Below are 13,695 nucleotides of genomic sequence, written 5' to 3'. Positions count from 1 at the left end.
TCTGAATGGTATTTTGGTTTTGCGTTGATGGTGCAACAATTATTTGGTGAAGAAAAAGGAATGGATAAGCACTTCTTTTACAGTACAAAAATGTGTGTATTAAAACAAAGTCCTGTGTAAAATGAGTATTTTTCTGTGTGAAAATCCCAGTGCTGTCCTGCTCATCACCCCTGACTTTTTCCTTCTTCCCCCACAGGTTGTATGTGAACTGGCGGTTCATGAGAGGAATAGAGGCACAGTTCCTGGCTCTGCAGAAAGGTTTTAATGAACTTATTCCTCAACATCTCCTTAAGCCTTTTGACCAGAAAGAACTTGAGGTATGTTTTATCCACATGGATTACTGTTCTGTAATTTGTTTGATCCACAGCCAAGCACTGATTTAAAAAACAAACATAAAGCAAGCAAAACAAACAAAACACAAAACTTATTCCCTTCTATGTACCAGAAAGCTGAGTATTTGTTTGACCAAACCCTCTTAGGTTTATTCTTGACATTCTTTGGGTTGATATTATTGAGAGGGCTACTTAAACAGGGAAAGACAAATACACTATGGTTTCTATCCAAGGACTAATGCTCAAGGCAGGTGGTCTGAGAAGGAAGAAACACTGCAAGTTTGAGGAATTCTTGGCAAGACCAAACACGTTGTTTACCCCAGAACCTGTTTTGTTCAGTAACTTTTCATGCATGGCTGTTTCTGTTTGCACACAGGAATTAGTTTGCAGGAGTAGAGGAGTAGTGCATATAGAAAAGAAATTAATTTGTCTTATTATCAAATCCTGAGAAAGCTCCTTCTTAAAATGTTTCCTGTTACAGCAATTTTTCCTCTGGTTTTGCTTCTAGAAAAAAAAACAACCTGTGGAATATTCACCACTTGTGGTTTAGAAAGCACTAGCTTTGTGCTAGTCAGTCATGCATTTTGGTTAATCCCACAAAGTTCTTTCCCATTTGCTTCAAAAGGTAGATTAAAAATCCATTAAATATTTCAATACTCTCCACATCAGGACAGTCACAACTCCCCTAATGGTGTGGCAGGCGTAAGTGGGTGCTATCTTGGTGGCACAACAAGGCAGCTGCTAAAGGGCAGCTCTCAGCAATGAGATCCTTACTGTGGAATATTATGGGAACTTTAAAATACAACACATGTTTTGTTTTGAGGGGTGAACTTTGCTCTGTGCCATTTTTTTGTTGTTGCCAGAGGAGGTGGTTAAATGCATGGCCAGCAGCAACTTCCTTTTTGTAACCTGGTGTCATGTGGAAAAGAGATTGAAGTGATATATCTGGTCTGTATCAGAGGTCAAACAGATGAAAAGTTTCCGTAGTTTATTGTGGAACAACAAAGTAACTCAGATGTTCCCATAAGCTGAGCAGGATTCCATTGTTGCTGGTATTGGCACCTCTAGGACAATCCTGCAGCAGGACAATGATGCTGTGCCACAGCCTTATTCCAAATCAGTGTTGTGCCCTCATAAAGACAGGCTGTACATTCCAGGGAGCACAGATTTAATAAAGCAGATCTTGCATGGGTTTCTGACTCTTAGTTGCTTGTGAAAGTTCTAATGCTGGCAAAGCACTGCTTGGGATCAGTTTCACTGCAGTCAAACTGGAGAGATTTACTGCCAGTTCTGTACTGGTTTGGAAGGTTACCTTGCACCAAAAAGGTGGGTGAAGCACCTAAACAATGCCAGGCTTCGTGACGTGGATGGATTTGTTTTTATAACTGCAAACCTGAAATTACTCTGGACTTTAAAGTGCTTCCTAATCTTCTAACAGCTGATCATAGGAGGCCTGGATAAGATAGACCTGAATGACTGGAAGTCCAACACACGCCTTAAGCACTGCATGGCTGACAGCAACATTGTCAAGTGGTTCTGGCAAGCAGTGGAAACGTTTGATGAAGAAAGAAGGGCAAGGCTGCTGCAGTTCGTGACGGGCTCGACGCGTGTCCCACTTCAAGGTTTCAAGGCTTTACAAGGTGACTGATGTGGAGGCTGAGTTAATCTGTGGTTGGAGAAAGGGATAAAAGTGGTGTGGTATTTACAGGCCTCTTGTAAAATATCAGCATATTACTGGATAAGTCAAGCACTTGCAAACTTTAGAGCTTGAGAGCAGTTTTACATTTGTCAGCAGCTCAGCTGCTGCTGAGCACTTTGGCTGTTGCTGATAGTGATGGAAGCTGGTGAATCTGTTACTGAGCAGTGCTTTGACTGCTGTCAATTTTGGCTTGTCAGTCTCCTACAGCTCTGTGCTCTGGGGTTCAAATCATTCCATGCAAATATGCACAGGGATATATGGCTGACTAAAGAACTTTTTCATGTGAGAATTGTATTCCCCTCAGTGTTCAGCAACAAACCATTAGGCTTTAAAGCAAATTTCTGAAAATTGCAGGGTTTTATCAAAAATGTGGCAGTGTCCTCGGCTGTTCTGATCTCCTGATCATATTCCATTTGTTGGCTGACAGTATATTGATGTTAAAAATTAAAATGCTTGTTCTGTTTTACAAGGAAAACCTTCATGCACTTAAGTATTTTCATTTTTGATGGTGCAGCTTCATTAATATCAAATTTAGCAGCTTTCCAAAATACCAGTCTGTAAAATGATTGTCACAAACAGCCTTATCTCTTCTGCCATCCCTTCATCAGCTGCAAATATCTCTACAAATTTAGCCTAGGACATACTTAGGCTTGCAGCTGGAACTGTAATTTCCTCTCTTGCCTTTTTATACACAGCAAAATGTGTGTGTGTGAATGAGGCTTTGTTGAAGTGCATTAACTAGAATGTCTGTCTAAGGTTCTACAGGCGCTGCAGGACCCAGACTGTTTACCATCCATTTAATAGATGCAAACACAGACAACCTTCCAAAAGCCCACACTTGGTAAGATGGAAACGCTCTGCTTCCTCTCCCTTTGTCTTGATTTAAAGGAGTCATAGCTCTGTCCTGGGCAGGGGCTAGGCATGTGATACACATGGATGACTCCAGGAGTGCTCTGTTAGCTTGGATATATCTGTTCTCTGCAGCCAAGAAAATAATTTGCCTTTCTTAAAGCTTGTCTTCTATACTATCTGTGGTTTTCATTTATTCCAGAGGTGGTTATTCTGGGTAGTGAGACAATTGAAAGTTTATTTCTGTATTTCTTTATTACAAAGAAATGTAGTCAGATGTCGAATGTTGGAAGCTCATGCTGTTGCTCCAGTATAGGCATAGCCTGAGCCCTTGCACGGAAATCTCACTCCATCAGAGGCAGGAAATGGTGTCAGCAGCAGCAGACTGTCTGCAGGCAGGGCAGGGAGTGGGCTTGCCTGATGTGTTGCTTTTTATTTGCAAATCTCCTGCATCTGCCTTCTCCTCCTCCTCATCCCAAATGCTGCCTTATTAAGCTGTGCATTCCTGCTGTAGAAACAGTTGTTTTTCATCCTTTCTCGTCACTGAGACAGTGAGAATTTTTACAATTTCTATCTATATGTAGCCTCTCTACATTTTTCCCCCCAATAAGCACTTCAGAGCCATCAGTGTTTTGTTACTTTCCCTGCAGCTTTAACCGGATCGACATTCCGCCTTATGAGTCATATGAGAAGCTTTATGAGAAGCTGTTGACAGCTGTGGAAGAGACGTGTGGGTTTGCTGTGGAATGAAAAAGCTACCAAAGGAAACAGATGCTAGCTCATGGACCACCAAATCAAAAGCTAGAAGAAGCTTGCTGTGAACTTCCTGCTAAGCTGTCTGAAACATCTGAACTCTGACAATTTAGAGATGGGGCTGTTTCCCTTAGGTCGCTGGTGGATTAGGGGGGGAGGGTCGGGGCTTTTCTTGGTGGTTCCCAACTTGATTTTCTCCCCTTTGTTACAATAACCCCTTCCCTCTTCTTCTATCCCCCCTGAAAAGAAATGCAGCCAAATTCAGCATTTGGCTTTGGTTACACAGGATATTCTGCTAGATTTGTAACACATATTGTGATAGGGTCAGCGACCTGTGGGGCTTTTCTAATAGGAGAATCAAAGTGTATTTGAGAATGAGCTTAATTTGCTGAGGACTTGAAACTGGTAGGTGCACCTGGTTAGTCTGTCTTAAATCAAGGTTGAGCCTTTGTAGAATCCAGCAGGTGCAGAGTGTCTGACTGGCACCAGAATTTGCATTGCACATTTTAAACATCTGTTTAAAAAGTAAACTTCTAGCAGAAAATACCTCCATATGAACATTTAACTGAAAGGTAAAGAAATCCAAGTTCTGCCTTAGCAGGAAGCTCCCAGTGGAAGCTGTGGCTCACCTTGAGAAAAGTGAAGGAATCTGGGACAGCTGAAACGGTATTGTATGATTTCTTTTTGGTTGTCCTGGCTGAAATCTAATTGTTTTGCACGTGAAAACAATTCTTTCCTCCGGCAGAATTACTTTCCATCATTTGTTCAGATGTAAGTTCCTTGCAGAGAAGCGTTGTGAGGAGGAGACAGAGGATAAAAATCCATTCAATCCCAAAGCTGTGATTTCTATGCCACTGGTTTACCCAAGATGTGTTTGTGTGACTTTAAATTCTAAGACTCACATGGAAATCACTAACAGAGCAAACTCCTGCTTCAAATCTTTTGGCCTTGGGAAAGGTTTATTTGGAGATAGAGGTAAAAGGGGAACAATACAGTGAATACATTCTAAATGTTACAGAAAGCTATTGGAAGAATTTATTACTTCAGTTATGTAGGGATGAAAATTTCTCCAGAGAGCCATAAGGCTATTTTTTCCAATATCTGAAACTAATATTAAAAGGTTTGTTCTCTAACACAGGGGTAACAGAAGCAAATACAATACCTGAATGTCTTGATTTGAAACACAGGTGTCTGCTAAGGAAGGCAGGAGCCTCCCTTGCAATGGAAAATGTAACCTCCTTCCCTCCAAAATATTATAATTTTGAAATTAAGGGGTTTTCAGGCAAAGATAGGAGAAATAGGAATAATGGCTCTTTACTAGCATATATAACAAGGCAATAATACAGAAACACTGGTTTAAAGTGACAGTCAGGATAGGACCTGACACCCTGTTGGTCAGGGTGGTGGTGGCAGCCCAAGTTAGTGGTGGCTGCAGTCCTGATGAAGTGATCAATGTGGTTCTGTTGAAGCAGTGGTCCTGTAGAAGGGTCTGGTCTTCCTCTGAAGGTCCAGTGGTGATTATGTAGCTCTTGTCCTCTGGGAATGCAGTAGGTAAGGGCTGCCTGTGGTGGTCCAAATCTCAGATTATATCCAGGTAGGAAGCTTGGTTCCTCCCCCTGGGTGGAGCATCTCACAGTGGGTGATGTGATTTTATGAGTCATGCATTGAGGCTTAATGACCCATTAACAGAAGATAATTCCCCCAGAGGGAGTTATCAGGGATGTGTCATGGAAGAGATAAAGAACACTGCCCCAGATGGTTTTAGGAGATTGTGATAGAATACATACCTTTGGTTACATCCTACATTGTAACCTAAGACACTCAATCACTAACATTTTTCCAGTTGGCACACCAAGATGAGACGGTATTTTAACAAATAACATGGCTTCAGAGAGACCCAGTTATCTATCAAACATGTCTAAACTTAAGCAGGCTTGCTTGTATAGGATTTTTTTTTCTTTGGCAAGCCTGATTTTTAGAGAGATTCATGACTGAACCACTTAACAGATGTAACATTAATGGAATAGTGCATTGAAATTCAGCTGTGGGTAAGAGACTGTCTTTAGGAGATGTCTACTGGAATACATCTATTTTGTCTTTTTATTTAATTGCATTTGGTAATAGCTTTAAACTGTGATAGGACAGAAAGTAGACACTTGTCAAAACCTGGCATCTATCTCTGTTTTGTTTGTTTGTGGTTTTCTTTTTGCCATTGACCATAATTCTTGTGATTTGTCGTCGGGAGTCGCATCGGAGGTGTAAAATTGTACCATAATGTGAGATTTGCACAGGGTGGCTAAAGATGCTCATCCTGCAGGACTGTACAGGAGAGGTATGTTCAGCCCCCTGTTCTGTAGGGATCTTTTGGCACTTGGAGACCAGTTTCTGCAGTTCTGGTTGTTGGGATGTGCAGCAGTTGGCAGACAGCATCCCTACGGTCCCAGGCTGAGAAGCAGAGTTCCCACAACCCTGGATTTTCCAAATTGCTTTGAAGTCAAACCTGTTCATAGAGTGTATTTAATCCTTTCAGTACGTTTGAATGTGCAATAAACCAGTCAGATAGTAAAAATGCAAAACTGATTATTGCCCAAAAGCTCTGCATGCAGTCTCATGTGGGTTTTTCACTAAAAGAAGTGTAAAAAAACCCCAAAAGCCCAGATACTAAAACCCACCCCTAATAAAAATCCTGTCACACCTGCAGCACAACTGGCTCAGTACAAACCAAGTGAGGTGAAGGGAAAGGCCCCTGATTTGGAGATCTATAGGTCAAGTAGCTTTATGTCAACGACCCAGTTGACATAAGATAGTTCCTAATGTCTTTGCTAGGTCAGTGTTTTATTGAATGCACAAAATAAGAATAGGCAAGGATTGTTGTTTCGAAAAGTCCGTCTGTTTTTTGCTGTATTTAAAAGCCCTTGTCAAGGTACCTCCTCCGTGCTGACAGTAACGAGAATAGGGCACTGTCTTTTAAATTATTTCAGTTCTCTTTTCAACAGCTTCACCACCTCTCCCGTTGTGTTGTCTTTGCAATTTTGTGCCACTTCAGTGACGATGAAGACATTTTTTGTCTTGTTCTGTACATGCATTTTGAGGCAGACCTTAAAGCTGGTTGGGTGGATGGAGGAACAGCAAGGAGTGAGGCAGAATGGCTTCGGAGCCATGGGCTGTTCTTCCCATGCCCACTTCCAAGGCCAGAGAAGGACAAAATGCCAACAGCATGGCTGGAGCCAGTGGCTCTCAGAGGTCTGGGATAACCTCAGCTGTCTGAATTTGTGTCCATTCCCACTCGGTCTGCCAGCACTTGAACTTGGTTGTTACTTCTCAAACTTGCCCAAAGAAAACCATGGAGTCGCGTGTTCATGTTGTCATTCCACGTCCCACCGCGTGCACGGACACTCTTGGATCTGACCCGAAGGAAATACAAGGTACAGCGTGTCTGTCATTCCTGTCCCACGGCACAGCCACAGCTGCTCCATCAGCCGTGCCCTGCTTCTGCTCCTCAGCCTCTACTCTACGCTCAGGGATGTAGGAAACACCACTCTGCTCGTGTGTTCCAGCGGGGAGGAACGAGACTGTTGGCTGGGTGTGAGTGTTCACTTGGGCATTATGTTAGACAAGACCCTGCTCCAAAAAGGCTGCTCGAAGCTCAGCAGTTTGTCCTCAGTTCAAGTCGAGGTGGTTGTAAAATCCAACAGATTTTGTAAATTACTGATCAGCCACCGGGCCCTCTGGAGCCAGTGCCCAGGTTCGGGGCCGTGTGGCACAGCAAATTCCCAGAAACGCAGTATGGATCTGGTTTTAATCTGTTAATTTTTTTTTGTTGTTGTTGTTGTTGTTCCTCAACCACTTTATAATGTATTTTTTTAATTTATTATTTTGTAATGTCATGTTTAAGTATTGCTGCTATCCTTGTTATTCTTCCCACTGTTTTTATTGCAGATTTATTTTGTGGAAGTTGTACACTAATGTTTCATTTTATGTCTAAATCAAAGTATTTAAAGAAATACTAGTTCTATTTAATGTGGTTATGGAACCAGCTGGAATAAACAGTGATTGTATAGTAGGCTGGACCCAGGAGGTCATGTTCATTTTTGTTACATATGCAATAAACTCACAACTTTAAACTCTTGGTAGCCACTGCTTTTTTGTTAAAATATTTGTGGGAATCAGAGGAAAAGAGTGGACAAAGTATCAAAATGCAATTGATTTAACAGATCTGTATGGACTGCCTAGATGAAAGTCCTCCTCTGCAGGGAGAACATTTTGTTTCAGTAATTCACCTTTTTCCCTTCTTTTCTCATTATTTGTCCTGATGCTTTACCAAAACCTCAATTTGCAGAAAAGATTGTAATCTCCCCATTAATGAAAGCTGGAGAAAGATTCACTAATGTTGATGAATCCTTGCTTTCCTGTTTGCATTTTTTTCCCTCATTACTGCTGCTTTGCAAGTGGAGGACAGGAACAAGTCCGAGGAGGTTGCTCAGTGTTGGTGTGTGCTGCAGCAGTGCCTTCCCTCCCTGATGCTGAAAGCTGGGCCATAATTTGGTTTAATAAATAAATAAGGAGGGAGTACAAATAAAATGCTTTTTGTTCTTTGAGTAATTTCACAATATGAACAAATGACCGGGGAGCTGCTGCAGCCACCCCTCGCGTCAGCCCGCGGCAGGGACTGAACGATTTCATTACCTGGAGCAGGAGTTCGTGTCAGTCCTTCAGTGCTCTGTCACACACTGCTGTTTTCTTTAATAAGTACTTTTTGTGAGATTTTCCTGATTTCTGCTTTCCTTTTGGCTCTAAGGGAGAGGAGAATCTCTGGAGCCAGCTCCAGTGGGTGGGCTGTGCTGTAGAGGGGCTGCTCCAGGACTTCTCTACGACGTGAGCCTCTTGAAAAGTCAATTAAAATTATCCCATTTCTCTTAGGAAATCATGCGGAGCTCAACGAATCGGCTATCTCCTTTTCTGGCGGCTTTGGCAAGCCACTTAAATCCCTCAAATTCCATTTTCTACTCTTCCTGCGGGACGTCCCCATCTAAAACGCGGTGTCCGAGGGGGGAAGAAGCGCTTCCCTGCCATTCTCTTAGGCCTCCACGAGCACCCAGAACCGCGGTGGGGGGGTCCCGTACAGGGGTCCCGCACCCCCCAAAATTCCTGAGCCCCCCAAAAAGTTCGGCCCGGGCCCCGCCCCGCACCCACGTGCGGCGCTGGCCGCGCCCCCTCCCCGCGGGACACCGCCCGCCCGGCAGGGGGCGTGGCGCCGCCCGCCCCTCTCTATGGTAGCGCGGCCGTGCCGGGCCCGCCCGCGCCGCCGTCCCCGCGCGCCGCTCTGGCGCTCCCTCGCTGGCTCTCTATGGTGCGGGGCGGCGCGGTCACGTGGCGCGGGCCGGGCGGAAGCGGCGGCAGCGGCGGTTAAATGAAGCGGGGCCGGTGAGTGCCGGGGCGACACCGGGGCGGCACCGGGGCGACCCCTCCGTCCCGCGGGGCCGCTGAGTGCCGGGGCGACACCGGGGCGGCCCCTCCGTCCCGCGGGGCCGCTGAGTGCCGGGACAGCGCTGCCGTCCCTGGGCCTCGCCGTTCTCCTCGCTGCGGGGTCGGGCGCTGCTCCCGGCTGGGGCCTGTCCTCAGGGACGGGTCGTTCTCCCCGCGTTCCCTCAGGGCCCGGTGTCCGTTCCGTCTGTTTCTCTTCCCCCCCACCTCCCCTCAGGGCCGGTCCTTCCCGTCAGGGACGGGTCGTTCCTCCCAGCGCTTTCCTGAAGGGACGGGTCCACCGTGTCCGTCCTCCCGTACCCCTCCACTTTCATTTAGGGCCGAGTTCTTCCTCCTCGCTTTCCCTCAGAATCGGGGACACCCCCTCCCCCTCCAGCTCCCCTCAGGACTGGGTCCTTTCCCTCCGCCCTGCATCCCCTCAGGGCCGGTCCCGTCTCCCCCTTCCCGGGGCCAGGGGGTCCCTTCCCCGTGTTCCCCCGCAGCCCCGAGGGACACCCGGGGACAGGCGCTGCTCTCCGGGGCTCTTTGGGCTGCCCCGGCTACCCCGGGCCCGGTGCTTGGAGCTTGTGAGGAGAGGAGAGTAAAAGGTTGTTCTCTTCTGACCCCTGTTCAGTGTGGGAGCACTCGGTGCTGCTGGGACATCTCGACATTTCAGGAATCTGCTGTGGGAGCTGCTGCAGGAAAGAAACCCCAAACACAGCTGTCCTCAGAGCTGAGGGATCAGTGTAAGAGATACTCCTCTTCCTTTTCTTTCCTTTCTGTATTGATCCAAGTGCCAGCCAGCCGTGGTAGAGCACAGCCTGGAAGTGTTAATGTACCCTGCGTTTATGTAATGAGTTTTTCTGCCCCTGGAGCTGACCTTGTTCCCCCAGAAGGCTGGAGGCAGGTCAGGATCTCACCGAGGTCTCCTGAGGCTGAAGAGCTGTGGGAGCTCCAGCGTGTGTGTGAAGAGAGGAGTGTGAGCACGCCTGGGGCAGTGCTTTGGGGTGGGCAAAATGTGGATTGGCTTAAAGAGTCATCCCAGAGATCCTGGGATTTGCAGCTGTGCTGGATAGGACCCTGGGTGGATAATGGCTGCTTGCACCTACCAGCCCAGCCTGGGGAGTTTTTCCTTTCATCTCACTTGTGCTTTATGATCTGGAGTGTTCTCTTTGAGTGTCCTCCAGTACCTTACTTTACAATCTTACTGACAGATGCTTAGAGCAGTTTTCGTACAAATAAGTTTAGTTGTTGATGTTTCTGTTCAGTTTGGTCGCTATCCTGAGAAAGAGAATAGCTGATGTTGCTTTTTATTTCCATTTATTTATTTTATTTCCATATTGATGTGCACTTTTATTTCCATAATCCCGACGTGGTACTAAGGGACTAAAGCTTGATGTCCATGTGATTTTCAGAGTATTCCCTCCTGTGTTTCTTTCCCTATGGAACAGGATTGCTTCAGGCAATCCTAGCAGTTCTAGAGGGTCTCTTGGTGGCTGAGAGGCACAGCCAGTCCTAAGACCTATGGGCAGATCTCTGCTTCTCTGTTTTGTCTCTGTGGAGCTTGAGTCCTCTTTCTTAACAATCTCTGCTCTCCCACCTGATGCACTTTGGAGCTCTTGCAGGTTTCCAGTGGAAGCAGTGGAGGGAAAGGCAGGTGTCCCCTCTCAGGCATTTAAACTGGCCTTTGCTCAACTAATGTGGCCTCTCCTGCTTTCAGAGAGGATGGCATGAGGGTTTTTCCTCCAGCAACCTGCTTGGAATGTGAGGCAGGAAATCTGAGACCCATCATTTTGCAAATCCAAATATCTTGAGCAGGTTCTGGTACATCCCTGAACAGGTACAAGGCCTGTGGTAGAGGCTCAAACCATGTTTTGTTTTGGACTAGTAGGATTGCAGGGACAGCTTTTCATTCCAGAACTCTGGGATTTACAGCTTTAATGTGTGCTTTTAGTTTCTAGGATGAATGCTGTGCAAAAAATCCACTGCCTTGCATCAGGCCTTCTGCAATTGTAAACACGTTAATAGATTTCATGTGCTGGGTGTCTTCGTGGTGTGACTGGATGTTCATAAACCGTCATCTTGACAGGAGTTTGTGCCTGGAACACCAAGACTTGGGAAGGGACTCAGACAGATTTCCTGAAGATCTGTAGACATTCAGCCTTCTTGGAGGTGCTGCATTGTGGTAGCAGGCTTTCTTCCATCTCTTTTTCTTGCTTCCTAGGAGGATGTTTTCCTTCTGGTTGGCCTGGCTGCAGGCAGTCGGGGCAGGAGCAGCAGTTCCTAGAAGAGCACTTGGGGCAGGTGTTACTGGTGATAAGGTGCAGTCTGGTTTCCAGCAGGGTGCTGGCAGCCTGTTCCTGGGCTGGAGTTTCAGGAGCTGCCTCCGAAGTCCAAGTTCCGGGGTAGACCAGTGTTTTGTCTGCCTGAGAATGCGGTGGGCGTTCCTGCTGCTGGCGAGCCTTGTGCTTTGAAATTGGACACAAATCACTGAAAAGTCCTGTGGCAAGAATAGGTGGGGCAAACACACAATTCCGGCGGCTCTGGCGCAGCTGGAGGAAGGCAGGAAGCATATCCCAGGGGCCAGGAGCTGATTAGCAACCTGGAGTAGCACAAATTCAAGTGCAAGAGATGTGAAGCCCTTTGGGTGTTGTTTAGTTGCCTGCTGGAAGAAGCTTCCATTCATTAATTTGGAATGGGTGTCTTATTTTTATTTATATCTTTCTAAAGCCATTGTGAGTGGTTTATTGTGTGTGAGTGCCAGCAGTGCTGGGTGTTGGGGCTTGCCACTGGCTGCATTCTTTATGGGACAGTCAGAGCTGCACCACTCATTCCTCTCATTGGAAGTTTGGAGATTTTTTTGTTTGTTTGTTTGCAGATGGTTTTGATCTGGAGATATTTTAAGACTCCCTTTAAATTATTGAATTTGGACATCAATGTATCTACTTAAAGATGAGGCATTAATAGTCTCCAAAGCCTGTGTGTGCACTGAAGTGATGGTGGGGGTTCAAGCTGCTTCTTGTAACTGGGATTACTCTCAGTAGGACCAACCCCAGTGGGACAGGTGCCTTTTTAAATACAGCAGAAGGTGTGAAACACACAGCTGCCCGGGGACAGCAGCTGTCTCCCAGGAGATCGGGTCATTTGTGTACAGGCTGGGAGTTCCTGTGTTTGAAATGGAGCTGAATAATGGGCCAGTCAACATTACTCCGGAGTAGTTTTGTTTTTAAGCAGGTTACTGGGAGATGTGGGAAACTGGGGAGGGGTAGGCAGAGAAAACAGGAAAAGAGGGGGGGGGAGTGTCCTGATAGCTTGAATAAGTTATCCTTGCCAAAGCACTAAGATGAGAGATAATAAGGAGTGTCTCACTGAGCTGGAATAATCTCATTCTCACCAGCCTTCATGTCACTTTTATAGAATTTCAAGTTTATTTTGGACTATCTCAGGAGTGATGTTTTTCCTCTGGGTCAGTGCTGAAGGGCTTGCAATGGTTTTAAATTCATAACGATCCTTGAGAAAGCTTAATTCCTGAGGATGGGAAGTTATATTCCTTCTGAATGACACCTCTCTCCTAATTACCAACCCTGCTGTGGTTCCCTGCCTGTGTTGATGAGGGGAACTGTCAGTGCCTGATTAAGTGGAAAAAGCATTGGGCTTTAGGGAAGGATTTCACCATGGGGCAGCTGCTACCCCAAGCCACGCTGTCACCTCGCACTGTTCCTGACCCAGGTCAGCAGGAATTTAAATTAAACGTGTGGCTTTCTCTCTGGCTTTAGGGTGCTCCACTCCTGTGCTGATGCTGGTGGTGCCCAGCTGCTCTCAGGGTGAGTTTTGGAGGCTGTGGTTGCCCCTTGTAATGAGAAGTGAAGTTGATGAGCTGAAATAAAACTGGGAGTGTTTGTGGGTGGCAGGGTGACCTGAAATGTTTTCAGTTGGCCTCGAAGGCCAAGCGTGGTGTTGCTCCCTCAGCCTGCTCTCCCCTGCAAGGAGGCCAAGCTACTGTTTGCATTATTCAGAGAAACATTTGGATGGGATCTGTAGAGGCATCACGTGATGCTGCTCTGCGGTACAAGGTGGTCAGGATCTGCTCTAGCTGGAATTTCTTTTTGGGTGAATATAAGAATGAAAAGTGGCCTCAAGTAATATGTTTTATCCAAAGCACTCCTTGCACAAGGCTTCTGTACTGCTTTATCCAGACTGACGTGCTCTTACCAAATTGTGGGCACTGCTCCTGTTATTCCTTGGAGGAAAGCAGGCAGGGGTTGGCTTTTTGCAGCCCTTGTGAAACCAGAGCGAGGAACAGATTTACACTTCTGCTTCCAAATCCCATCCCAAAGACATGATGCATTTTCATGTGATGGGTGGGGAAGGAAAACCTCTCCCTGATGCTTCTTGCGGATCATTTTTGTTTGAAGGCCAGTCTTGGAAGGAGCACTGGCCCATGTACCCCTGGCAAGTACAGGCTCTGTTGGGCAAATACATTTCAGGGGGTTGGCAGAGGGAAGGGACAGCAGTGCTGACAAGCTGCCTGTAACACAGCCATGATGCTGCTGAGGACTTTCCTCCTCTCCCTGCTCTGCTGTCATGTGCTGAAATGCA

At 46.3% G+C, this 13,695-nt stretch overlaps 2 protein-coding genes across 6 annotated transcripts in view; both read left to right on the top strand.

Annotated features, from left to right (window-relative positions):
• The window catches only part of SMURF1 (SMAD specific E3 ubiquitin protein ligase 1), a 45,142-nt gene extending 37,385 nt beyond the window's left edge, over nt 1–7,757 (top strand). For 2 of the 4 annotated variants that reach the window (XM_021549618.3, XM_021549603.3), the window contains exons 15-18: nt 197–317; nt 1,771–1,972; nt 2,797–2,872; nt 3,531–7,757. In XM_021549618.3, the coding sequence (XP_021405293.1) occupies nt 197–317; nt 1,771–1,972; nt 2,797–2,872; nt 3,531–3,630 (499 nt within the window). In that variant the 3' untranslated portion in view covers nt 3,631–7,757. Of the gene's footprint in view, nt 1–196; nt 318–1,770; nt 1,973–2,787; nt 2,873–3,530 lie in introns of all 4 variants that reach the window. The other 2 variants (XM_021549611.3, XM_021549594.3) reach the window with 1 other exon arrangement.
• A 1,188-nt stretch (nt 7,758–8,945) lies between these two features.
• Nucleotides 8,946–13,695, top strand: part of RNF216 (ring finger protein 216) — a 76,574-nt gene continuing 71,824 nt past the window's right edge. The window contains exons 1-2 of one of the 2 annotated variants that reach the window (XM_021549576.2): nt 8,946–9,057; nt 9,731–9,842. The gene's annotated coding sequence lies outside the window, so the exon portion shown is untranslated. The remainder of the gene's footprint in view (nt 9,058–9,730; nt 9,843–13,695) is intronic. The other variant, XM_021549583.2, reaches the window with a different exon arrangement.

This window comes from Lonchura striata, chromosome 16 (assembly GCF_046129695.1).
Source record: "Lonchura striata isolate bLonStr1 chromosome 16, bLonStr1.mat, whole genome shotgun sequence".
Taxonomy (NCBI): domain Eukaryota; kingdom Metazoa; phylum Chordata; class Aves; order Passeriformes; family Estrildidae; genus Lonchura; species Lonchura striata.
Note: the sequence above shows the minus strand (reverse complement) of the source record. Positions and strands in the feature narration are given on the sequence as shown.